This window comes from Syngnathoides biaculeatus, chromosome 14 (genome assembly GCF_019802595.1).
Source record: "Syngnathoides biaculeatus isolate LvHL_M chromosome 14, ASM1980259v1, whole genome shotgun sequence".
In the NCBI taxonomy this organism is placed as follows: Eukaryota; Metazoa; Chordata; class Actinopteri; order Syngnathiformes; family Syngnathidae; genus Syngnathoides; species Syngnathoides biaculeatus.
Genome location: NC_084653.1, coordinates 17,630,153 through 17,644,029, shown reverse-complemented (window position 1 = coordinate 17,644,029; position 13,877 = coordinate 17,630,153). Strand labels below are relative to the sequence as shown.

General features: G+C 39.8%; 1 protein-coding gene across 8 annotated transcripts in view; it reads left to right on the top strand.

The window, feature by feature from the left end:
- The window catches only part of adarb1b (adenosine deaminase RNA specific B1b), a 118,514-nt gene that overhangs the window by 86,945 nt on the left and 17,692 nt on the right, over positions 1 to 13,877 (top strand). For 5 of the 8 annotated variants that reach the window (XM_061842689.1, XM_061842687.1, XM_061842688.1 and 2 more), the window contains 2 exons: positions 8,648 to 8,722; positions 12,517 to 13,442. In XM_061842689.1, coding sequence (XP_061698673.1) covers positions 8,695 to 8,722; positions 12,517 to 13,442 — 954 coding nt within the window. In that variant the 5' untranslated portion in view covers positions 8,648 to 8,694. Of the gene's footprint in view, positions 1 to 8,647; positions 8,723 to 11,843; positions 13,443 to 13,877 lie in introns of all 8 variants that reach the window. The other 3 variants (XM_061842684.1, XM_061842685.1, XM_061842686.1) reach the window with 1 other exon arrangement.

The window sequence follows — 13,877 nt, the reverse complement described above, 5'->3', positions numbered from 1 at the left end:
TCTCTCTCACAGTGGACATGCACCTACGATGAACATTTCAGACTCCTCCATGATTTCTAAGTGGGAGAACTTGCAATATAGCAGGGTGTTCAAATACTTATTCTCTTCACTGTACACACTTATTCTCGTGGTGTTAAATATATTCTAATTATCATGTGCCTGTTAATTTAGCGGTTACCATGCCTTTTCGCTCATTTACTGTTACTTTTGTGAAAATGAACCTTGTTAGTTTTGCAGCGAATTCACCAACATGGAGGCAAGGATTGTTGATTTATAAAAGTGGCTAAGTGTTAGCCATCTGTAACTTGTGGCTGGTGTGGACTCTGAGCAAGTTATCCTAACGCCTAAATTTCCCCTGTAATTGATGAGCAGCTGCGAGAGCATGGAGATCTAGTTTTAAAATACTGCTTCCAGGGTGGTGGTCAGATGTGCTTCAAACCATTTTCACACAGAGGTGAAGCCAATTATCGCAATGGTTTGGTAGTCCAAATCCCACCGTATGCCAAATTTATAGTCTATACGCTATATGCCTATATCCCCTTTTTTGACACCAGTTGACATCATGTCCGTCGAAAAGTCGAGGAACCCTGTTTTTTCTTTTTAATTAACAGAGCGGAAGATGAATTAACTAATTAATTAATTTAATTAAATATTGACTCATGACTTCACAATTGGTCATAGAATAATGTAGGTAGTTATATGTATGACGGTATGGGTCGAGCAAATGTGTTCATACGCATGCACACCATTACGGCTCACCTGCCCTTTCTCTTGGTCTATCGCTATCTCCTTGTCATGCTTCAGTGAACCTTGACTTCGCCATCCCCCTGAAATGCAATCTCACGCAAAAGCTATCAAATAAAAATTCATATTGATACTCCAGCTCGGCTTTTCTACACCTTTCCCTTCTCTCGCAATCAGCGGTCCACGATGATAAATGACCGACTGTCAGATATTAAAGTATGGAACACAGAACAACACCTTCCCTCTTTCTTTCCTCATGGCGTCACACTGCAGCTCTCAGCCATTTTCATCTTTTAAAGACTTAAAGTGGCCACTGCTTTGCCATCAGAATTACTTTACAAAGTTCTTCGTCGAGTGAAAAATGGCAAATAAACTAGTCTTGTTAATAAAATTCAACATTTCAATAATTCCTGTGTTGAAGATGCAAATCTGCACTCACCAGACAAAGAAGTTCTTGCCTCCCTAGGTTAAAATTAATATTACATGTTATATATTTTTTATTGGATCCAATAAAAACTTTTGAAATTATAATTTTTTTTCTTTTAACTTTATCTTCAGAAGTGGTCGCATTCTCTATGTAAAATACTTGGATGTATTTAACATTCATAAATTAAGGCTTAAGGGGTAACATGATGGAGTTTAATACATCTTTTAGTACGGTATGTTATTAATGCAGTGTAGCTAACAGTCGTGGGTTCCTCAGCTGGGCCGAGGGTTAGGCACTTTCTGGTCTTACCGCAGTGTAAAAAATGATGGAGGAAAAGCAGTACACCGGAAATTCAATAGTAGTTTGCAACTTAAGCCCCAAGTAGAGTCTTTAACCATAAATGGATGTCTACATTTCCATTTAAGCATTATGGAGGCCACTGTGTCCGTAGAGACCGTAAATGTAGCAGAAATCTTTTTCTTTTAACTTCAGCCACATTGGTCCCTTGACACAATTGACCCCTCTGTACAGGGCACTTAACCACGCCTCCTGAAGCACGACACCCCACTGTTGCTAACCTCAGACAAAATGGCGTCGCAGGAAGAAAAGTCGAGATTTTTCACTCGCATTCTTACCGAATAGTGAAATATCGTTGAAGAGCAGACAGCAGGGCTTCAAATATTTCAGCGTGGGGTATTTCAATGGTGTTTCCATGCATATCGACGGAGAAACCATTGATATTAGCGCAAGATCTTTCCGGAGTCAGAGGAAGACTGAGAAGCCACATAATATAATATGTTATAACCCAAAGACGAATTCGTCATTGACCGTTTCCTATTTTCGTGTTACCTATCACACTTGTGTGCAGAATCTGTATGTGTATCTGTATAGCCGTTTGTGAACCGCCGTATGAAGGAAAAGAAGAAGGCGAGGCTTGATTTACGAGTTGTTTCTCTCGTTTTCTTTGTGTAACGTCACGCGCTCCCCTCAATAATTATTCTTGAATTAGTGCCAAACCTACGTAAGTCCCGACCGAGTACAACAATCACTACTTTAGTGTCCTCAAACATCCTTCCTTCAGCTTTTGTGTCTCAGTGCATGTCGAAGGCTTTTAGGACTCGCTAGTCCGGTTTAGCTTAGTTCGCTAGCCGCCAACAAAGAGACACGTTTGTGCAGTCAGTTCCTCGCAAAGTATCACTCAACACAGACCAAGTGTGTCAATCATTCACACGTAGCTATGTTATGCAAGCGAAGAACTGGTAATTCATTTATATGAGACATGTATTGAAAATCAAAACTAGGGCTTACCTCGAGCAAACATATCTGTTCCGGTTGATTTTAGATGGATTCAGTTGATCATGCGGTCTTCCACAAAGTTTGATCCATCGAAGACATTTTTCGTACTCGTTCTTCTGTTCCGGTTGATTTTAGATGGATTCAGTTGATCATGCGGTCTTCCACAAAGTTTGATCCATCAAAGACATTTTTCGTACTCGGTCTTCGGTTTTGGAAAGGGTATGAATTGAACTCCACCAACTAGCCTATCAGGATACCTGTCGTCACTATAACAAAGTCCGTGACTACACCTCTTAACCATATCTATTGTTAAGGAACCCAAATACGTGATAAAACGCTAACAAAAGCTATACTGGACCATGCAACTTTGTCTGAGGTAATGGCGGACGCCAACAAGGGGCATGGTTTATGCAGATCTCTGGGCTCTGATTGGTCAGCGACGCGGCTTACGCAATTTCTACGGAGGGGTCAATTCTGTCTCTGAGCTCTTTAGTCATTTCATTTGACCTCATGATTCATATTTGCTCTGACATGTATTGTGAGGTGTAAGACTGAATTGAAGCAAAATAAATGTCTTCATTGTATCCCACTGACATTGTTAATTTTTTCTAAAATACATTTTAGCGTGGTATTTCTTGCAAAAAATAAGAAATAAAAACACTTAATTTTATTTGGGGCTTGAAAGGATAAATGGCATTCCTTTTTTTTTATTTCAATAAGGATTTGAGATGCGTTTTGAGTTATGAGTCAGGTCACGAACATATTCAGCTCTTTTCTCAAGGCTCCACTATCTATCCCGTTTCGACTATTGCTCCATACATTTGGGAAGGATTCTACTGATGTGGTATATTAATGATGACATGTATGATTATAATTATCTCTTTTTCAAAACATTATGAACCTAGTTTGATTATTCTGTGAGGGAAAAAAATAATTTACTTAAGCATTGGCTCATCCTGAGCAAAGCTTTAGTTTGCACACGATGGAATGGATGGCTGAGTCGTGCACTTTAACATTTGGATTTCATCTTGATTTGCTAGTGTTTTTTTACAAGGTGTAGATTCACTTTGCCAGCAATTCTGATATCCCACCTATGGCATCCGTTGTCAGTTATTTTGAGCCGGGTTTAAACCTTGCAACATGCCAAGGGCAGACCTTTTCATCATCTTGTTTTTCCAGAGATAATGATATTCTTTTACTCGCAATAGGATTTTCAGTCTTTCTCATTTTCTATCCTTTGTTCACCTTCACCTTTCCATCGCATTCAACACCTCCCCCACCAGTCTGCCTCCGCTGGTGTTCCCTCCATGGCGGCGTGGCTCTGTCGCGCCTTCTCAGCACAAGCGGGGGATGAGAGGCAAATCAAAACCCCTGCATTTCCCCACAGTCCCTCTGACTGTGCCAGATTAAATTAGTTTTTTTTTCATCTTTTTTTCTCATCTTCCTCTTGTTCCCTGCCTCCTGTGGCTCAACTCAGAATTACCTGGAACCAAGCCCTCTAGCAATCTGATGACGCAGTATCACAAGTTCATTTGCTGGGAGATGGTCGACAGCTCTCGACATGCATTTTGATGGTTTGGTTTAAATCTTCTAGTTTTTGATAAGGGCAAGAAATCATAAAAGTATTGCATGTCTGTGACCTTTTAACGGTCTTATTTTTCAAACAGACACCATTTTTGTTTAGGTCTCACAGCTTTGTCACGGAAAGCAACCATGTGCAGTGGCCCCATGAGTGACTCAATTTTAAGGGACGGTATGCAAGTTTTTCTAAAAACGATATCTAGGTTTGACGCTCACCTCATTTCTTGATGTATATTTTGAAATGTACAATCGATTAAGAATATGAGGATATCAATTTAAATGACAAACTGGTGAGAACCGTTCCTTTTTATGTCAGCACCAGTGGTTTTCCAAGGCCTGCAATATGCAGCTGTCCACATACAGCAGGGATATGTACCTTAATTAATTATCTTGTGTATAATGCACACTCATGTATAATACGCACCCCCAAAGTTCACCTCAAAATTCTGGAAAACCTATGTATAGTGTAATGTTTTTTTTACAATGCATGATTTTGCTTCTACCAATATGATCAAAACAAGAATTACTTGATATTTTCCTGTTTTTTTTTTTTTTTAATAATCACCTTATTTGATGACATAATACGTTGTACTGTTTTGTATTTACTTGCTCTAATTTGGAAATTCACAGCTCCACTTTAGTAAATGAGAAAGCACAAATTTTTATCAAATGTTAGGACCAACCTCATGTAATCCATATTTACAAAGAAAGTGGAACAAATAAGATTAGAAATTAAGTTGTGTGTTATAATGTGAAGTGACGGGAAAAATGCACCGAACACATTAAGGAAAGTGATCCAAAAAATAGAAAGCCAAGACAACACCTAAAATCTATCACTATCAAAACAGCAATCCAGCCCCTTGTCAGTGCAAATGAATATCAGCGGGTTCAGTCCTAATTGATGGCCTACAAAAAGGTCTCATTGCCAAGTTGTGAATCAAGACACATCTTGTGATATGTAAGACTAGAGACCTGTCTCAAGACCATCACAAACTAATTGTTCCAAAGATTTTTGACCGAGGAATTGCAACAGAAGTAAAAGAAATAATCAGAAGAGTTGTCCAATAGCTTGGAGAACTTCAAAAAGACCTTGAATTACCAGGGACTGTTGTCACAAGGAAAACAGTGAGTAATACACTCTGCCATCATGGCATGTATGCACACTCATCACTCAAGACCCCACTGCTAGGGGGGAAAAAAAAACCCATCAAAGCTTGTTTAAAGTTTGCCGAATAACATTTGGACAAGGCAATTAAATAACTGGAGAATATAGTCTGGTTCATGAGAGCAAAATTGAACTCTTTGAATGCCGTACTGCACACCACGTTTAGAGGAGAAATGGCACTGCACATCACCGTAAACCCACTGTACCAACAGTGAAGTTCAGGTATGGGACCATGATGTTGTGGGGCTGCTTTCAGCAAATGGTAGCGGTAATTCTTTTAGGAAGGATGAATGGGCAAATCTACTGAAACATTCTTGACAAAAATCTGCTGTCTTTCTTACAAGGACGATGAAAATGAAACAAGGATGGACATTTCATCAGGATAATGATCCAAAACATACTGTCAAGGAAACTCTCAATTTCATAGGGGGGAAAAAAATAAAGCTGCTAGAATGGCTCAACCAATCTTCTTCTTTTCCTTTCGGCTTGTCCCGTTAGGGGTCGCCACAGCGTGTCATCTTTTTCCATCTAACCCAATCTCATGCATCCTCCACTCTAACACCCTCGCAACATCCATCAACCTTTTCTTTGGTCTTCCTCTCGCTCTTTTGCCTGGCAGCTCCATCCTCAGCACCCTTCTACCAATATTCTCACTCTCTTGTCTCTGAACATGTCCAAACCATTTAAGTCTGCTCTCTCTAACCTTGTCTCCAAAACATCCAACTTTGGCTGTCCGTCTTAATGAGCTCATTTCTAATCCTACCCCACCTGCTCACTACAAGCGAGAACCAATTGAAAATCTATGGAAAGAACTGAAACTCAAGGTTCATAACAGAAGCCCAGAGAATCTTCAAGATTTGAAGACCGCTTCTCTTCACAGAAAATCATACCAGAGTAATGCATGCGACTAGTTTCTTCATATAGGAGGCGTCTTGAATCTGAGATTGTGAACAAAGGCTTTTTTTAAAAAAAACTATTTAATCAATACAAGTTGGCTTGTTCAATACTTTTCCTCCGTGTCATTTCACATTATTACACATAATTTATGAGGTTCTACTTTTTTGTATGGATTATTTGGGGTCTTCCTCACATATAGTGAGATTTTTATATAAATCGATGATTTGTCATGCTGTTCAAGTCGAAATCAAGTCAGTCACTTGACTTTGTGAAGTGTTTGGTATATGACTACATGTACTGTACATGCCTTGACTCCCCCCCCCCCCCACCCCATCGCAACACTTTTACAGACCACTTAAATTTCCAGACAACAGATTGGATGTACTATCATGCATTATTGCCTAATGAGTAAGTACTGTGCAGTGCTGTGAGTGTGCTACGTGGTTCAGACTAGCTGTGTTGTGGGGGGGCAGCTAAAAATGAATGTGTTCCACTCGGCTGGAGCTTCTCCCTCCCATTCATCCTCCTCACCCTACCTTTTCATTTTCAATTAGGACTCGCAATATGAATCTTTAATAGGGTGATAATTGTGCTAGCATATTTACTGTCACCCCCCATTAGCCCGGAATAATTAAACCATTTAGTTTAGCTTAGGCAAGTGTGTGACTCTGAAAGGGGACCACTGATGGAAGGCGAAACAGAGCTCAAATGGAATCAGCACAATCTGCTTTGTATCATCCAGTCATCTTTCACACTTTTTTTTTTGGTGTTCTCCTCTGTCTTTTCCTTTTTCTCCGCCCTTAACTTTCCGTTAGTCGGCTCCAGGACTTTTTTTTTTGGGGTGACCTTTCAAGTTGTGTGTCTGGATGTCCTTTCTTTGAAAAACACTGTCATACAGCATATTTAAAAATAATAATAATTTGCGTCGTAAGCCCTGGTTTCCAATAAATATCCATTTCAATGGCAAACAAGCATATTTCCAACTTTGGTCAATTTGATACTTTTTTCACAAATCACTGTTCTTGGTTAGTCCTCACGTTGGCCTGCCTGTTATTTATACAAAATATCAAGCAATCTAAAAGGTTGAGAAGAGTTTGGCAGCAAATTTCTTACCAGTCACTGTTGAGCACTTCATACCTTTGCAGGAGCTTGGCAGCATTGTCTCTCCTCAAGATTGAAAGTACCAACTATTAAGAAAGACTGGATGTTATTGGACAAAAATGAGTAACAATAGGTTAGATGCATTTGAGCTTGCCTGTTTTGTTTAAAAAAAAAAAAAAATGGTAGCTGTAGTGTTTCGTTGCAGAAGGATACCTGTCAGCCCTGACGGTAAATTTGTGTGGAGATGAATATCCCCTTGTCAGACAAACTAGTCGGCTCATTGTTTATTCTTTTGGGTCACTGAAGGCTCTTGGGCCTCTGAAGAGTTTGGGATGATGTATTTACCCACAGCCATAAGCTTCGGTTGATTTAAAGCCATTTCCCGTCTAGAGGGCTCACCACAACCACATTTTCATAGGCACAGCTAGTGGCACCATCTTTGTGTGTACCATTGTAATCCAAACAATGAGAGTGTGATCAAATTAGCATTTTGTTTTTCAATTTAGTGATTGAACATTATTTGGGGGAGTTGTGACGTTGGTGCACAGTGTATCCTAGCAACATAAGGTATATACCAACTTTCATAATGTAGTGTTTGGTAACTTGAAATATAGACTTTTTTTTTTTTTTTAAATTTCCTGAGTGGTTTTGGAGATGTGAGTATTCTGCCTGACAAATAACATTATACCAATGGCAATGAGTAGAACCCCACTGTAAACAAACCTTTTTATCCTCTTTTCAGTAAACACGGAATTGCATTTTAATTCTTCTGAATTACATATCTAAATTTGTGTTTTCTAGTTTCAATCAATAATTTTTTTTTTGGAGGGGGGTCTATGCACGGATCTAATTTCGTTCGACTAATACCAGAATTGCCTTAGCAATTATCAAACAAGTCCAGATAATATCCTGTCATTTTTAACTTACTATGATAAAGTAAACAATAAAGCCCAATTTGAATGCTGAAAATTTTCTTTTTCACTTTGTGTCTGTGTGGATTGTTACTGGGTCAACTATTAACAATCAATGGACCAAGGGGGTGGTCGTATTTTGTTATATTGTTTTCCATTGGGAAATCTTGTCTTGGAGAAATCTATTGTTGTACAATTCCTAAATAGAGGCTATAGTACTTGCTAGTTTGCTTGGAAAGTGTTGTTGATTGACCTTTACCTCAAATAACATTTCATTGTTATATTGTGTAGCAAGGGCTCCATGATTAGATTTATGTCTTCCAGCCAGCAGTGTGAAACAATACCTTGTCAAAGTCTGAACCCACTGTTCCCCGTCCTCTTTTAATGTGTATATACTGTAGTTCAGTGCGGGCGCATTCAGTCACACTACAAATCAACATGACTGGAGGAGCCACTCAATGCAAATCACTACTTTGCATCAGTGGAAGTGCGTGTGTATCACTCAAGCCGTCCTCTTATTTGCAGGTGCAGTGGCGCTGAGGCCGCTCTCAGGTCAGGACAAACCCGTCACCATGGATATGGATGAGGAGGAGAATATGAGTGAGTCAACGGCACTTTTTTTTTTCATTTTGCTTTTCTGCACGGTTTGCTGTTTTTGTGCTTGAAAATATACTTGCATGTCCTCCCTGGTTTGACCTCCTGTTTTTCCAATAAGTAATCAGAACAAACTAAACTAGTAAACAGTACAGTACATTTCTATGCTCATCACAAATCTTGAAAAAAAAAAAAAAAATGCATCGTCCTACATCTAGTAGGCTATTCTGAAAATTCTTCTAATTGGTTGATATGATTGCCCCTCTAATTCCGTTAGCATCATTTCTTCTGACATGAACTAGTACATACAGCAGTGTGCATACCTGCAGATATTACTGAAAACTTTAAAGGGAAAAGTTAATCAGTATATCTCAGACCCTTCAGGTCATATAACAGACTTTTCATTCCACAAATTTCCTCCTCAGAATTTTTTTTTCCCCCCAAAGCTTCTTGAAATTTAATTAGACATTTGAGCTAAAATTCATATTGTGGGAATCTGAGAAAACCCCAGATAGGAGTGTGTGCTTGTGTAGCTTCGAAAAGATTAGGTTGTTTTAATCTCACTTTTTTAACATTGTTTATGATGCTAAGCATCCATGTTGGCGGTGACTGTGTGCGTCAGTGTTGTTTCAGGTACCCAGTAATTGGATCGCTTGAAAATCCAAATTTTTTTTCCTCCCAATTCGTAACCAATCACATTCACAAACCTTCATGGCCTTACCTATTTCGAGACCAATGATGGGTGTTTATAGCACTTGGCCTTTTGTTATACTTGAGAATACTTATATTTTGAAAGTGAGGTATTAGTGAAATATATTTACATCTTCACTGCGGCGACCGTTTAACCTTTTTTAATTGAGGCGTCTGTGTTATGATTAAAACAAGATTGGCGTTTTCTCTGTTAGTAGCTGTAATTGTCATTGTGCAGTGGTAAATTCAACTAACGTAATTTCTGGACTTTAAGCCGCACCTAATTCTAAGCCTCAACCAGTATATGTTTAAAGGAAAAACATTTTGTACATATAACCTGTCTATAAGACGTATGTACCCACATTGAAAAATGAGATATTTACAATGAAAAACGGTACACAGAAAGAGTTTTCAAAGTTTTAATAATATACCTTAGCTTTTCTTTCCAAACCGTGCCTGTGACGCAGCAGTAACACGGCAGCAATACAGTAGTAACACAGCACTAACTGGGCTGGCTAAAAAAACATACTGGTAAAACTCACTGAGACGTGCCAGTAACACACCAGCAACACATTTCAAGCAACCTGGTTTTATTACCTCTGAAAGCTTTTTTTGTCTTATTACATTGCTCCAGTTCTTCCCGCTGCCGTTTCCAGCGTCTCACCATCAATTCATTTTTGCCAATTATACGTGCAGCAGCTCTGCTTCCTTCTTTATCGCCCAGCTCGATTGCTTTTAACTTGAAAGCTGCGTCATATACATTTCTTCTTCCAGTTTCCATGATGAGGGTGTGTTCATGCTAATTTTATTCATGCACAAAGCGCGAAGTTACATTAAACTTGCGTCTTCCTCGAAACATACAACATATTCCACCTGTCTCACTCTTACCTTTTCTGCTCGAGCGCCCCTGACAGCAGTTAGAAAAAATGTACAAATTAGCCACATGATTGCATAAGCCGCAGGGTTGAAAGCGTGTGACAAAAGTTGCGGCTTATAGTCCGGAAATTACGGGACTCTGTTCAACTCCTCCCCCACACACATTGATATCTCCCTTGATAATTACAAGTACAGGTATCTACCCAAAACCAGATGTCTGGAGAAGTACCAAGACTGACATGTGAGAGGTAGCATGATGCCACAGGGCATTCAGAGTAGTGGAAGAAAAAAATGGTGGCATAAGAAGAAATAGAAAAAGTTAGGCTTAATTGTTAGTTTATCATTCTGGTTCATGTCGCTGAACCAAACTCTTGTTTTGACCACAGCCATAAGAATTTGCTGTTGTAAGAAATTGAACAGGTTGAACAATTGCAGTTGTTGGCCTTGACGTTTTTTTTTTTTTTTTTGCAGATCAGTAAGGGAAAAGTCACTCTTAATGTACCTACACCGCAGTACAACCACTCCGGATAATTAATCAGCGACACAAGAGACTTTGATCAAAGATGGGAAACTTGCTCAAATTAGGCCCGATTATTTGTTATGTGTGCACTGCACTTAAGTTGACACAGTGATAATGAATCCTGATTACAAAACCGCTGACATGAATGTTATGGCCTGCATGTGTCTGCCATAATTTAGTGCATGGGTTCATGGTTGATGTTCTCAAGCTTTTATCTTCTTTTGGTCTCCCCTCACGCATTTCGTCCCAATATCCAACCAAAAGCTGTTATTTTTATTTGTTGTCAGTGTGCATTAATCAGTGTGAAACCACGTAACTGAAACCATTTGTTTCTATTGCATGGTACTAATTTTATTGTGATCATTGATTGCAAATGATCATATATTTCCATTATGTTATATTGATCACTGACTTCATTTACTATAAGGGTCGACATTGGGGAAATTGTATCTTTTTTTTTAATTCCTTGAACGCCCAGCTATTATTGCTAATTCCTTCTTAGTTATTCAAGCATAACTGCAGCATAATTCAGGCGATTAGCAGTTGGCGTTGGGCGTTTCGTCCTTTGTAATATTATCTTCTCCTCCTCTTCCTTCATCTCCATTTTATCTGCAAAGCTAATACAACCATAAAGAATGCATGTGTACGCCAGTGCATGTTTTCAGAGTTCAGAGACTGATTAATGTGCAATTTGAATGATGACTGATCTTTTGGAATATGTTTTTGTTTGGCTTGTCATAAGACTTGACAATGATTTGATTCAGATGGTAACGGCATGTCACTGCAATGTAACACTGTTGAGCTTCATGCAGTTGGATTTCAGAGACATGGGGTCACATGAATGGCCCCCAATTTGAAACTTTCTTTCCTCTTTTTGGACTACGACATGTCATTATTGTCAAATTTTCCCATGAAGGGATTGATGTCACATTTTGAACTGGCAGTCTTGTCACCACCTGAGCTTTTTTTAGGATCCAGCAGTAGGCAGTCTTCTCATTCTGCCTCTTTTTGATGTGTTCTCCCATTTTGCCTGGTCCTCAGCTCCTACCCTTGCACTCCTCCCCTGCACTCCCTCAACCCAACCTACAGTCCCACTCATGCACACTGCGGCCTCTCTTTCTCCTGAGTACCGCAAGGAGTAACCTATCAAGCCTTTGCTGAAGGATGTTATAAATGAAAATTTTTGCCAATATTCCATCCACTTTGCTTACTGGGTTCAGTGATATGTGTTCCCTAGCGTATCTTATTACATTAGTTTCAAGCCAGTACTTAAATAATTCAAGGTATTACATGAAGTAAAACTGTGTGGATACAATATATGTTGAATACTCGTGAATATAGTCACATCAAGACTTCAAAGGTTTTTTCACTCCGAACAATTTTCACAACATTTGTGTAGTGTTGCAGCCTTTCAGTTGTAAAAATGAACCCCAAGTACAGAAACAATTTCAAACCAAATCAAAACTGAAAATTTACCCATTTTATTTAGCTTGTTGAGTTACTGAATATGACTGATTTACTGGAAATGAGGATCTTAAAATGTCAAATCAGATGTGGATCTCTTATAAATCATCATCAAATATATCTGTCTCCATTTATTCAGGAACACAAATCATTGGTTCAGTTCCAAAGAGTGATAAAGGAATCTATAAATTTTGCATTTACAAGATCCTGCAACGAAGGCGTTGTAAGTTACTCTTTCTGGGCACCGCAGGTTCGAGCAGCACTGACGTTAAGGAAAACCGAAACTTGGACAACGTGTCCTGCAAAGACGGGGTGGGTGTGGCCGAGCAGCTCCCCAATGGAAGTGGTCTGGGCAGTCGAAAACGCCCCCTGGAGGAAGGAAACAATGGTCACACTCACGCCAAGTTCCGAGCCAAGAAGCGCAAGAAAACGCCAGGACCCATCCTCCCCAAGAATGCCCTGATGCAGCTCAATGAAATTAAACCAGGTCTTCAGTACAAACTGCTGTCCCAGACAGGACCAGTCCACGCACCAGTTTTTGTCATGACCGTAGAGGTCAATGGACAGACGTTTGAGGGCATGGGTCCGACCAAGAAGAAGGCTAAATTGAATGCGGCAGAGAAAGCTCTGCGTTCCTTTGTTCAGTTTCCCAATGCCTCTGAGGCACACCTGGCCATGGGTCGAACACTGACTGTGAACACAGACTTTACTTCCGACCAAGCTGACTTCCCAGACATGCTCTTCAACGGCTTTGAGACACCAGCTATACCCGAAGAGCCCTTCTATGTAGGTTCCAACGGTAGCAGTACTTTAAACTCAGTAGGGGAGTACCCACTGCCCACACCACCTGGCAGCAACCTTGTCCAGGCACCGCTGCCCCCTCCATCGGCCTTCAGCTCCCCCTGCAGTGGCAAAAACCCTGTCATGATTCTCAATGAACTCAGGCCAGGTCTCAAATATGACTTTGTATCAGAGAGCGGGGAGAGTCACGCCAAGAATTTTGTGATGTCAGTGACTGTGGATGCACAGACATTTGAAGGCTCAGGGCGCAACAAGAAGCTAGCTAAGGCCCGGGCAGCACAAGCCGCTCTCTCAGCTCTATTCAACATGCAACTAGACCAGACACCATCCAGGCAGCCCATACCCAGAGAGGGACTACAGCTTCACCTCCCGCAGGTAAGACTTTTTTTCTTCCAGTGTCATATTTGCATTGCCGTGAATATCCTTAGGAATGAAAATACAAGTGTTTTAAAGGTATCGAGGCCCCTCTGTTTACGATTGAGTCCCCTTCCTACCGTGGACCAAATTTGTGAACATAACATAGCTTTAAAAAAAAAAAAACGCAGTTGTAGTCTGCACAGTAGCAAAACAATAAATATGTACAATAAATTTTTGTATGAAAAATCATTTTGTCATCATCAATAAAATATTCAACCATCCAATGAAAAATTTCAAATTAGGCTATAAATGAGTTTGCCTTTTTATGCCATGTGACTGTTATCTTGGAAAATTGGTCCATTGCAGATTATCACAAACCATCCCATTTAGACGAAGGATCTACTATAACTTCCAATGTCATAATTTTAGTTGATGGCCACAGAATCCGGCGTC